This window comes from Cygnus atratus, chromosome 1 (assembly GCF_013377495.2).
Source record: "Cygnus atratus isolate AKBS03 ecotype Queensland, Australia chromosome 1, CAtr_DNAZoo_HiC_assembly, whole genome shotgun sequence".
Lineage (NCBI taxonomy): Eukaryota > Metazoa > Chordata > Aves > Anseriformes > Anatidae > Cygnus > Cygnus atratus.
Genome location: NC_066362.1, coordinates 63,319,051 through 63,330,011, shown reverse-complemented (window position 1 = coordinate 63,330,011; position 10,961 = coordinate 63,319,051). Strand labels below are relative to the sequence as shown.

At 37.6% G+C, this 10,961-nt stretch overlaps 1 protein-coding gene across 2 annotated transcripts in view; it reads left to right on the top strand.

Moving 5' to 3' along the window:
• The first annotated feature begins 2,253 nt into the window (after positions 1-2,253).
• FGD4 (FYVE, RhoGEF and PH domain containing 4) overlaps positions 2,254-10,961 on the top strand; it is a 94,283-nt gene continuing 85,575 nt past the window's right edge. Inside the window, exons 1-2 of one of the 2 annotated variants that reach the window (XM_050708154.1) lie at positions 2,272-2,384; positions 2,882-2,903. In XM_050708154.1, the coding sequence (XP_050564111.1) occupies positions 2,382-2,384; positions 2,882-2,903 (25 nt within the window). In that variant the 5' untranslated portion in view covers positions 2,272-2,381. Of the gene's footprint in view, positions 2,385-2,881; positions 2,904-10,961 lie in introns of both variants that reach the window. The other variant, XM_050708157.1, reaches the window with a different exon arrangement.

Below are 10,961 nucleotides of genomic sequence, written 5' to 3'. Positions count from 1 at the left end.
CCTTCCACAGATTAATCTGTTTGGACTGTGTATATATTCAAGATTATACTTGCATCATAAAATGGTTACATTTAGCAGTAGTTTAGCGTGTCAATTTTCTATCCTTAGTTCAAAGCCTGGAATGAAAACACACCAATTTACCTTCATATTTCTTTCTTTGTGAGTGGCTAACTTGGAGCTAGAAATTAATGGCAAAAAAATTGGAATTGAGAATAGACTTTCTGTGGAGGTGGACAAAGATGATTACAGCTGGTGGAAGACCCTTAACCTTGTAGCATTCCTTCTGCTATAATCCCTGTACTGTCCTTTTCATATGTGGATTGCACCTACTCAATTCTGAAGAGGGAAACCTTTCTAAAACTGTTTTGCCTGCTGCTTCCATGGCAATAGATGTCTTTGCATTTGAACTTTTTTTTTTTGTAATCTTCTCTTCTTCCCAGGTTATAAGTACTTAGAAGTTCAGTGTAGTCTCTGAAAGGTTAGAGAATCCTGCTCTGAACTGCTGATGGCTGGAAAAATAAATTTGTCTCAGCATTTTTCTCTCCTGTCCTTCCTTCTTAGTGCTGAGCAGCATAAAAAGGAATGACATAATGGCTATATTTTTGGATATAAGAAGCAGACGTTATCCATTAAGTGTACTTGCCTCTGTATAAGAACATACAACCCAGAGGACTTTTCTGTCCAGCTGTAGGCCAAAACGCTGGATCCTTTACCGTTTTGTGTCCAGTGTTAGTAAAAATATTTGTCCTGTGGTTTTGAATTAATAGTTGTGTGCTACTATGCTAAAGAAACTTAAAAATCATATTTCATCTGCACCAAGCATATCCTGTTGCCCACTTCAAAACATGGCTGGAAAGTTCAGTCCTAGTTCTACTAAGTTATTGCACCAAGTTATCAGCTGTAGTAGCCCTCAGCACAGGGACAGTAGATTCTGAAAATGCCATGGAGCTCTCTGAGATAAATCGTATCACACAGTACTGTATGATGATGAATATTGCTGGGCTGACTTACAGAAAACTGAAATGTTCTGTTTGTCCACAGATGGTAGATGCAGTTGTAGATTGGCTGGCTGCTGTGAAATCACTGGTGTTTTAATTGAGAACTGTGGAGTGTTTTCAAATGAAATGGAAAAATGGTATATTTTAGGTCTCATTAAAATAAGTATTGGTATTTTAACAGAAAATTACTCATATTTTAAGCTTAAAAACAAATAAACCTGCTCTTGTACTGTTTTAGTTAATTGATATCTCTGTTATTGGACAAATAGGCATTGAAACTTTATGTTGCTGAATAAACCACTCCAAAATAGTATGGTACACAAGATTAAAAACAATGTTTCTATATATATATATTAGGGTGTTTTCACACCACAGGCTCTAAGTTAGAAAAACCAGAACTACCTGGTTCATTATAACATTTAGACTGCTCTTGCTGATTTTGAGAATGCTTCAACAGCATTGTGGTGAAGAGACATCCTGCAAAAGTATTGACCTTGTATGCTATTAGTACAAGATATTTCAGCTGCAGGGCTACTCCAAAACTGTTTGATATGATCTCACAACTCTGCTTGTGAAGCTGAGAAGAAGTAACTGGAAGTCGTGATGCCTTCTGTGCCCTACATCTCCAATGAAAATGACTTCGTCCTTTAACCAAACAAGTGGCGTAAGATGAAACATATTTAAGGCAATCTTTTTTATATTTTCGATAGGGATGTCTTTTTTTTAAAGATAAACTGGCATTTTTAAAGATACTTGGTGGTCCTCAGATAGGGGTGATAAAAACAAACAAAAAACCTTATTGATGTTGGCTGAGGCTTTCTTACAGAAATAATAGGCAATGCTCAGTAGGCAACCAGCTCACTTTAAACAATGGTGAAGTGCAGTCTAACAAGATATTCTTTTGGTAGCTACAGTAGTGTGCTTTCAGTTCAACCAAACGGACTTTCATGTTCCCTTAAGTATCCACTGTCTGGAGTACATGTTAAGCATTCAGATTGCAGCAGTAAGAATGAAGAAGTCTTCTGATATTGTGCTGAATGTTGGCATCTTTGTACGTGTCCCTAGATCAGAGCAAATTAATGTTAGAGGAAGTATCAAAACGTAAGAATAAAGCTCTCACTTTTCAATTGTTTTATGAATATACTGTTTTTTCAGAAATATGATATTCTGGTGAACAAAACCTCTCCCTCTTATTTTGGTCTTGAAAGCCACAAAAGGAAGTGAAAGACAGCGAGCCCTTCAGCATATAGGCTGTACGGCTTTCTTTGGTGTGAATATTGAGGATGCAAACAGGAAGCAAATTTCATTTAGAAAGAACTGTGTTTTGACCCAAGCAGAAGAAACAAATCCATAATTCTTAACAAATGCTCTTAGATATCTTCAATGGTAAGTTAATATATTACTGTGATTAGATTAAAAAATGCTTTAGATTAGCTAGGGTATGGTAGGGGTGTCATCATTTTTAATTGAGTTTCTTTTCCTAAAGCAGTCATTTAATGTAGTGAATGTTTAAGCGAAAAAATAGTTGTGGATTTCTCTACCTTGGAATGTTAAGGGGAAAAAAAAAGATATTTAAACTGTATTCTTTTTTGACAACGATGTTACTCAGAATTAAAATGGCTTTTTTAATTCCTGACTGTAGTTCATTAGGACTGAGAATCTCTTTCTAAATAATAATGCATAAGGAAAGCATAAGTGTTTCTCAGTGTGATTAAGTAGAGTTCAGAGCAAGGTGGAAATTATTTATTTCTTTAGACAGGATGTTCTGTACAAATTTAATAGTTAAATAGCCTGGTTTTCTGAGGTAATGAGTTTGAGCTCTTTTGAAAACTGTTTCACTAATTTACAAGTCTAAATACTGGATTTGTATTTTCTAACTTTAGGCATGCAAACCAACAGATTCAGGTACGTAACTTGAAAGATTAGCATCAGTAAGTACATGCCAAAGTATTGTGGCTTTTTGAAAATCTGACAAGTATATTTTATCTATTTAGATAAATAAATAAGATTGCTTGTGTCTTTTTGGAGTGTTAAATTGCTAGTACAAGCAAAATCTGAACTGTGCAAATGGCATCTGCACACTGCTGAGATTTGTAGTGCAGTGAAAATGTAAGGTCTAGAATGCAGTAATTAGAGATGGTAGTCAATACTTGTTAATGAAGATGGTGCTTGTGATCCATCTTTAAAGGGAGAGCAAAGCAGTGCTGCCCTGCCTGTGGTGCCCTTATTGACCTCCTGCCGCAGCTGCTCTCTGCTTCCATGGCTCAATCATAGAATAATTGGCATGTTTCCTTTAAGAATAAATAGTCTGTTTTCCAAAAGTGGTGGAAATACTTTGAGAAAAACGGGAGACTTATGACTGAAAGGGGTATGTCTGGGTATGTAGTTTGTGTGCATAATTTCATGATTTTTTTTGTAGGGTTTACAAAACCCGATAGCTGCCATTCACTTTTTTTTTTTTTCCACTGTGGCTTTGCTTTTTGTTAAATAGATCAGTCTAACACAGGTTTTTACACCTTATAACCTGAAGGAAGGACACAGTCTCTGAACTGCTTGTTGCTGCTAAAGGATAAATGAAGTAAGAGGTGTTTGGCAAACAAGCTTTAGACATTCATCACTGAGAGGCTGGTGCTGCTTAATCCCACTATCTGTATGGGAAGCCTGTGCAACAGCCAGGCATGTTACTACACTTGAACGTGTGTTTTGTCTACTCCTCTATTTGTGCAGTTCCCATGGGCTGTTTTTCTGCGTTTTCCTGGGAGGCCAACTTCTAGGAGGTGATCAGAAGAGTTGGCCTGTGACAGTAACCTCTTCTTTATTGTAGCTGTCAAAGCAAGTTTGCCAGGATCAAAGTTGGTGAAATGGTTTCTCATAGAAAGGGAGTCTTTGCATAGTGTTTCTTTTGAGGCTATTCTAAATCTGGCTTAAGATGAAGAATGTGTCATTGAGGTGTCTGTCACCCTATTTAGTTCCACTGTTACAGGAGAAAGTACTAAAGATGGAGAGCTGTTCATTTTCCCGTAAAAGAGCAGAACGATTACTTTTTCCTTTTGGAGTAAGGTAAATAAAATAGATACCTTTGGGGAATTCCTTTATGAAGAATTTGTAGTTCATTGTAATCAGTTTTATTCAGGGTGAGTGCACTGCAGTGAGCAAGAAAAACTACTCAAAAAAACAAGTTCTGCTTCAATTTATCATGCTTGTTATGCTTATTAGCATGATTTGGTAGTAATCAAGGATGTTGTCAGAAACTTTTATAGCAGCCTATAAACACTGGTATGCTCGTGATACAGTGCAGTACTCCCAGAGCAGCTACGTCTAAAGGAAAACGTCCCTTGCCTCTGCTGACCCCTGGGCCTGCATTGTTCTTGATAGCTGAATCTATTACTTGCAAGCTTACATTGACGTAGATTTAAAAAAAAAAAAAAAAAGTTACAGATATTTAAGATATTGTTCTCAGTATTGGGAAAGAAAATGACTATTAATTTAATGGAAAAAGACTTATTGAAAGTGACTTTTGTCAGGACTGCTCTAAGTTAATAATTGCAAGATGGTACAGTGACAGACTGCTGATGCTAATGGTGGTCTTTAGATTGTCAGCCTAATCCTGTGGACTTTTAGAACTTACTTGCTTTGATGTTTACAAGATGCCTACATAAACTTGTAGATGTTTGAACTGCTGGTGTGGTGAAATCACTTACAGACCTGTGTTTATCAATCACTTTCTCTGTAGACGGCTTATGTTCTGATATTAGCAGAACTTTTTTGTGCTAAAGTTAATTAAGTGGGATCTTGATCTTAATGTGGAGGCTACTCCCAATAAACTTTCTGTGCTCATAGATAAAGTTTATGAATTCAGCCAGGCTGGAGCCATAGGAGAGGTAGCGTCTTTTGCACTGATAACATGACTGAGGAGAGAAGAAGGGATAAGAAGTTGAGCTTTTGACTGCACCAAAGCACTGGGAAAGTCCAAACCAAAGTTGAAAGCTGCAGTTTAGGCTTATTTTTCCTTCTCTGTCTCTATTTTTTCCTCCTCTCTCTGGTAAATCTTCTTGCAATACTTAACTTGAAGTGTAGCTGGGGCTTTGTTTGGGGAAATGTCAAAGCACAAGTCTTGTATGATTAAAGAATGAGCTATATTGGGTCTGTTTGTACTATATGACACATGAAAGGCCTTATTTAAATTTAGATGCTTCCTGTGCTGCCTTGGTGGAACCATGAAGTCCTTCTACTTAGATGGGGTTCTGTATGCTTTGAAGTAAGGAGGGAAGACAATGATGCTTTAAACAAGGCATTTGTGTTCTAGTAGAACTTCTGGGAACACAGAGAGAACTGATGTTCTGAGCAACAAATACAATTTTCAAGGGAATATGTTTGCTTAGAAGAAAGTATATTAAGAGTACATTGCTAATTCCAGTTCTGAAAATTTTATGGAAGCCAGACATAGGGAGCAGAGGGAGTTCAGTAAATCCAAAGAACAAAGCATGGTTGACTGATACATTTGTCATTGTTTCTAGATGAAGTGCTGCCTGTTGCCCATTTAAAAACAAACAAAAAAACCCCTTCCTGTCTTCCTAAGACTGAAACCAAAGCAACTGCATTCAGAAAATTTAAAAAACAAACAAACAAAAAACTTAATTTGTGCCAATCCTATGGTCGCTTCTTTTGTAAGGTTTACCAGATGGGGGATTTCAGAATTCTTAGTAAGAAGCTCCTATTACCAATGTCTTAATTTTGAGAAAGGAAAAGCTTGTACAGTAGGGTCCTGCATTGCCCTAGGGGTAATGCTACTCGCAATCTGCAAAGCGGAGCCTTCACATGAGGCTTAAGCATTGCTGTCACCATGCTTCTTCCACACTTGCTTCCATGGACTGCTGGCTGCAGAGTAGAGGTGTTGGTGATGGGTACTGCAAGTTGGATAGAATGAGCGTGTATGCGTGTTTGTTCGTGCGCCTGTATGGGTGGGAGACTGATGATACACAGCCATGCAGAAAGGGAAATGAGGGCATATTGAGGGAGAGTGGACTGGAAGAAGAGAGAATAGGAAACGTTGTGTGTGAGGTGACCGGGTGAGTAGAGTAGATAAGAAGGTAGACTGTATGTCTGTTGTCCTTTCATTATAGAACCAATTGTCTCCTTTGCTTGCAATTTGCTTTGGGAGTGAATATATATATATATATATATATATATATATATATATATGTTCTGCTGTGATTAAATTCCGTAGGTAATCTTTGCACACTATTACCAGAACCAGAATTACTGTCTTGTGGACTTCTAACATTCCTGTGTTTCTAGCATATTTATACAAAATGAGGAATACGCCATGTTTGTTTTGTAAAGTGAAGTCCCGAAGAGTTTTGTTTAGAGACTTACAGCCCAGTACCTTTCAGTTTCCATACTTGGCCTCAGCTGTCACCAAGTTTTTCCCCACCCTATTGAAGACTGATGCATGAAAGCAGAAGACTTACGCGTGAAAGCATCCCACCTGCTGGTTCTTTGGTGCTTCTGATAGACCTCCTGTCCTGCAGGTGGAATGGTGGCACCCTCTCTTGAAAGGTCAGTCTGGTAGGGTGGTTCTGTCAAGAGCTTTGAGACTAAAATGTGAATGATTCTTCAAAGTCAAAAGGTATGAAAAATTAAAGCTCTTGTATAGATTCTGGCTCAGGTAAGAACAGATCAGGGTTCTTTCTTTAATGATCTGCTTTGGGGCTTGCCAGCCATTGCTTTGTGCAGGTTGCTGGTTGGCTTAAAAGTTACTGTTCTTTCCTGTCTTCCTGGGACTCTTGGAAGTGCTTTTATCTGAGTTGCCTGCCATAATGCATGAAGTCCTAGCCTTGTTCTCCTTTGCCCGCTGCTGTGTCGTCTGAGCCTCCCGTGAATTTTCATCCTTTTTTTTAGGATCCTGGCATTGCCTTGAGATAGCTCATGGTCTATCTTCTTTTTTTTTTTTCCTCCGTCAAACTGCACCAAAACAGTGAGATCTGTGGAGCAGAAAGACTGTAGTATGTAACACTGTAACTGCAATGCAAAACACTTCTGATGAAATACATTCTTATGCATTGGAGTGATCGTCCTAGGTAACGCAGAGAACAGCTTGTTCCTTTATGAAACGTGTCACTGACTTGATTTGAAAAAGTAAATGTTCCTCAGTAATGGTTTATCTCCCTGTAATAGTCAAAATGAAACCAGTGAACCAGTGGCAGTGTTTGCAATTCGGTTTATTTTTAAAACTTCCTTCTTTTTCTTGAATGTATTCCAGATAACTATGCTTATTTTCATACCTCAGGGAGCTACAGCCAGTGTATGATAGATACCTCTAAATTAGATAAACCTACTTTCAACTTTTACTCTTCTTGACCCTTGAATTTTTAAATGTCATTGGTGTAAATATATGTGTACCAAAGGAAAGCACTGGCTTAGAAACAGTTCGTTTAAGGCTTTTTTTAAAACTGACCTGCACGTAGCAAATATTTTTTTAATGTTGAAGTTGTTTTTTTTTTTTTAATGCTCTTGAATGTAGTCAAAATGTACTTATGACAAACCTCTTTGATCGGCTGTTCAGTCTTTAGTATTTTCTCTTTCCTGCTGCGTCCCTTGATACTGTTCTTGAGGGTCAAGAAGGATTTTGAGGTTCCTGTTTTGTGGCCCAGTTTGTTCTGTAAGTAGAAAATTAAATGCATGGTTGGCAGCTTTTTCAATAGGAAGTTTATAGCCTTAGAGATTTGTCTGACCATCACTGAAAGAGACAGCTATGCTGATCACTCTGAAACAGCAACGAACTACAATAACCATGATTTAATTGTTTCTGTTGCGATAATGGTTCAGTGCTGTAGTGAACTGTTAGATAGCAGTAGAATTCTGCCTTTTCTTTGTTAAGGTTGTATGGTTCCATTTTCCTCACGGTTGTTACATAGGTAAGTTTTTATAACAATACTTGTCGACAGGCATCTAGTCTTCCTGGCAAATAATCACCTTTGATATGGAGTACCCTTCCCCACACACACAGGGTACTGTTCACCCTTGTAACTACAGAGGAACAAAATTACATCTGCCTGTTCCCTCAAAACTAGTAAATTTCAGATCAGTCAGTTGCTTCTCATTGAAGAGAATGCGCAGCAGAACTTCTGGCTATGATTTAGGCTGGAATAAATATTTCCCGGTTGTTTTGAGTGATTAAAGTAAGTGACAGCTGTTTCTGGGGGCGTGTTAAAGGACATTATTCTATGCTTGTGGATCTGAGTTTCTTCCTGCATCTGTCTTTGCTACACTTTTTCCAGCTGATGCTGTATGTGATGTATTCGAAAACAAGGTGCAGATGTTTTATAAAAAATCATTTTGTTTTTGGTTTGCACACCTTTGCATCACTTCTTTCTTCGTCATCTGTTTGACAGGTTCCTGTTAAGCTCTCACAAATATCACAAAGGCAATATACTCATCCTTCGCATCGGTTTTGGTATCAGTGCCATGCTTTACAGACAAATTTTTGTTTAAAAAAAATAAAGTGAGAAAAGTCATACTTTATGTTTTAGTTGCAAACATACTGCTATGTGGGAAAAATCTTGTTACTTTTTCTTGGGTAGTTTTTGACTAGATTTAGCTCTTCTAAGTCCTAAAATAGTTGGAAATATGCTCATTATCAATGCTTCTCTAAAAATATTGAGAGCGCATTGCTGAGAGCCTTGTACATGAATAATCTTAACATACTGAGACAAATTTTGTATCTGTTATCTTACCAGAAGCACCATGCGTTGCCCAGTAAAAATAGATTTGTGGTAATATACTAGCAGCAACATTCTCAGTCTAGAAGTAGTCCCCTTTGGAATGGGATGTGCAGATCTGAATTCAGACCAGCACATGGGGCACTGGCAAGTCTTTAAGTACAGATGTGAGCAGAAGAAAAAAAGGAACATTGGTTGCATTTTTGGAATAGCTGTTTTCATGCTGAACCTGGGAAATTGCAAGATGAATCTTAACCAAATTCCTGGTATCCTGGAAATTCACGGTCTTCCTCATGGAATTTTTCCTTACAAGGTCAGTATTTGAACTCCCTAATGGCATTTTTCTAATATACTTTTAGAACAGCTTACTCTTTAAACTTGGCAGAGGCAGGCAGCTGCAGCCCTAAAATGATCCTTGGCAGTTGACTGCTGCTTTCCCCAGCTGGCAAGTTTTCCTGTTGTTTTCCTTTTCCCTTTTGTGTCAGCCAGTTGATGATATTTGTTTGTTCTCTAATGGAGAAACAGTTTCCTCCATCCAATATTAGAACAAAGTCGGATTTTTATTTTGATTTCTGGGTCACTTCTTTCTCATGTAGCTGCTTAAAAATACCACGTGTGCCATCCGGAATTGTGTGTGTGTTTTCCTTGGTTTATATTCCTTGCTTTAAAATATCTGAACAACCTCAAGTAGTTAATGATTGTTTTCTCCTTGTATCTTCATAGCCAGTGGGATTATTAAAGCTATGGTTACCTGCAGAGAAGTCTGCACAAAGAGTGAAGGAGTAAGTTGAGGACAAAAAACCAAACAAACAAAGAAAAACAACCTCATTGCAGAGCTGAAGAATTTGAACTTAGATTTCTTAAGGTAATTCAGTGACTTACTGTCAGCCTGTTCTCTTTTGTCGTGGAGTTTTGGCATTTTAAATTCACCATGCAGATGATAACATAGTAATTCCTTCATTAATTCCTATTTGGATTACAGTGTTTCCTAGTTCTTTTCATGGATAGCTTTTTGTTTTCTTGGTTCAGAGCATAACTAAGATGAATGCAGATTTTTGTAAACTGCACTCTTGAATGTGAGGAGGACACAGTGGTGTGGCGAACTTTCTTCTTTATAAAGGATTAATATGTCCTATGCTACACTTCAGTTTTTAATGGACCTCATTTATCTCACAGAATGTGAAGCTGCCTGTCTGAATTGACAGATTTACTAAACTAACTTATAAATGTTTTCTATGCTACAGTCTTGATCATCTATGACCTCATGTTTAATTTTAATCTTTCTGTTGCCCCAGGGTAGTTATCATAAAAGTTATTTATCCCTGCCCTACGTAAACTATTTAAGAATTAATATTTAGACATAAGCAAAAAATTCCATGTCACTGAAGAAGAGTGCAGAAGTCATTTTTTTTCAGAGGTATGAACTGCATTGTTTTGTGAAGTATTTTAGCAGATGTCTATTTATGTCACATGTGGTATTCCAGAGAAATTGCTTATGACTTCAGCTAAGGTCCAAGGTTGTGGTGGTGCATGTCATTCATGGAACTTCTCTGCAAACTTATTTTCTGCAAATAATAATATATTGGTATTGTCATTGTTTAGGTTTTCCTGCTTCCTCCTGTTCCCTACCCCTTTCACCACTGAATAAAAGTCAAAGACCCCAAATATAAAATGTCAATTTGACGTTTAGTGTGCCCATACTTTTTTCATGCAAATAGTTGTGCAATGCTTTTGTACAACAGAAATGTAAAAATTCTTGCCCTTCTATAAGGTTATTGATATCCAGCTCCTCAGAGGACCCTTTGGGAAAGAAACCCACCAAAGCAGTTTTGCAAGGTTGTTCTTGGCTCTTTCTTGTTTGTTTTCTTTCTGTTGTATACACAAACAGTTCAGGGCAGGAAAAGGCTTAAAACACAAGAAACTCAGCAGATAAAGAAGTGTAATAGGTAACAGTCACTGTTGATGTTATTATGATATTTTAAATAATATTCAGAGTAAAGTAATTTAGCATTATATTGTGGTATTTTAGTTTGGAGGAGGAGCCACCTTATCCTGCTGTGCTTATATTTCATGAAATATTGTTCTTTGGGTAGGGACAAGGTGGTAAGAGTGATTCTGGGGATGATTCTGGCTCCCAAAGCAATTTCAGTAATTCTCTGGAAGACACTGTTCAGATGATAGGCCAGCCAGCGTACGGATATTGCCTGGAAGACAGGAAAACAGTAATTCCTTTTTCCTGGGT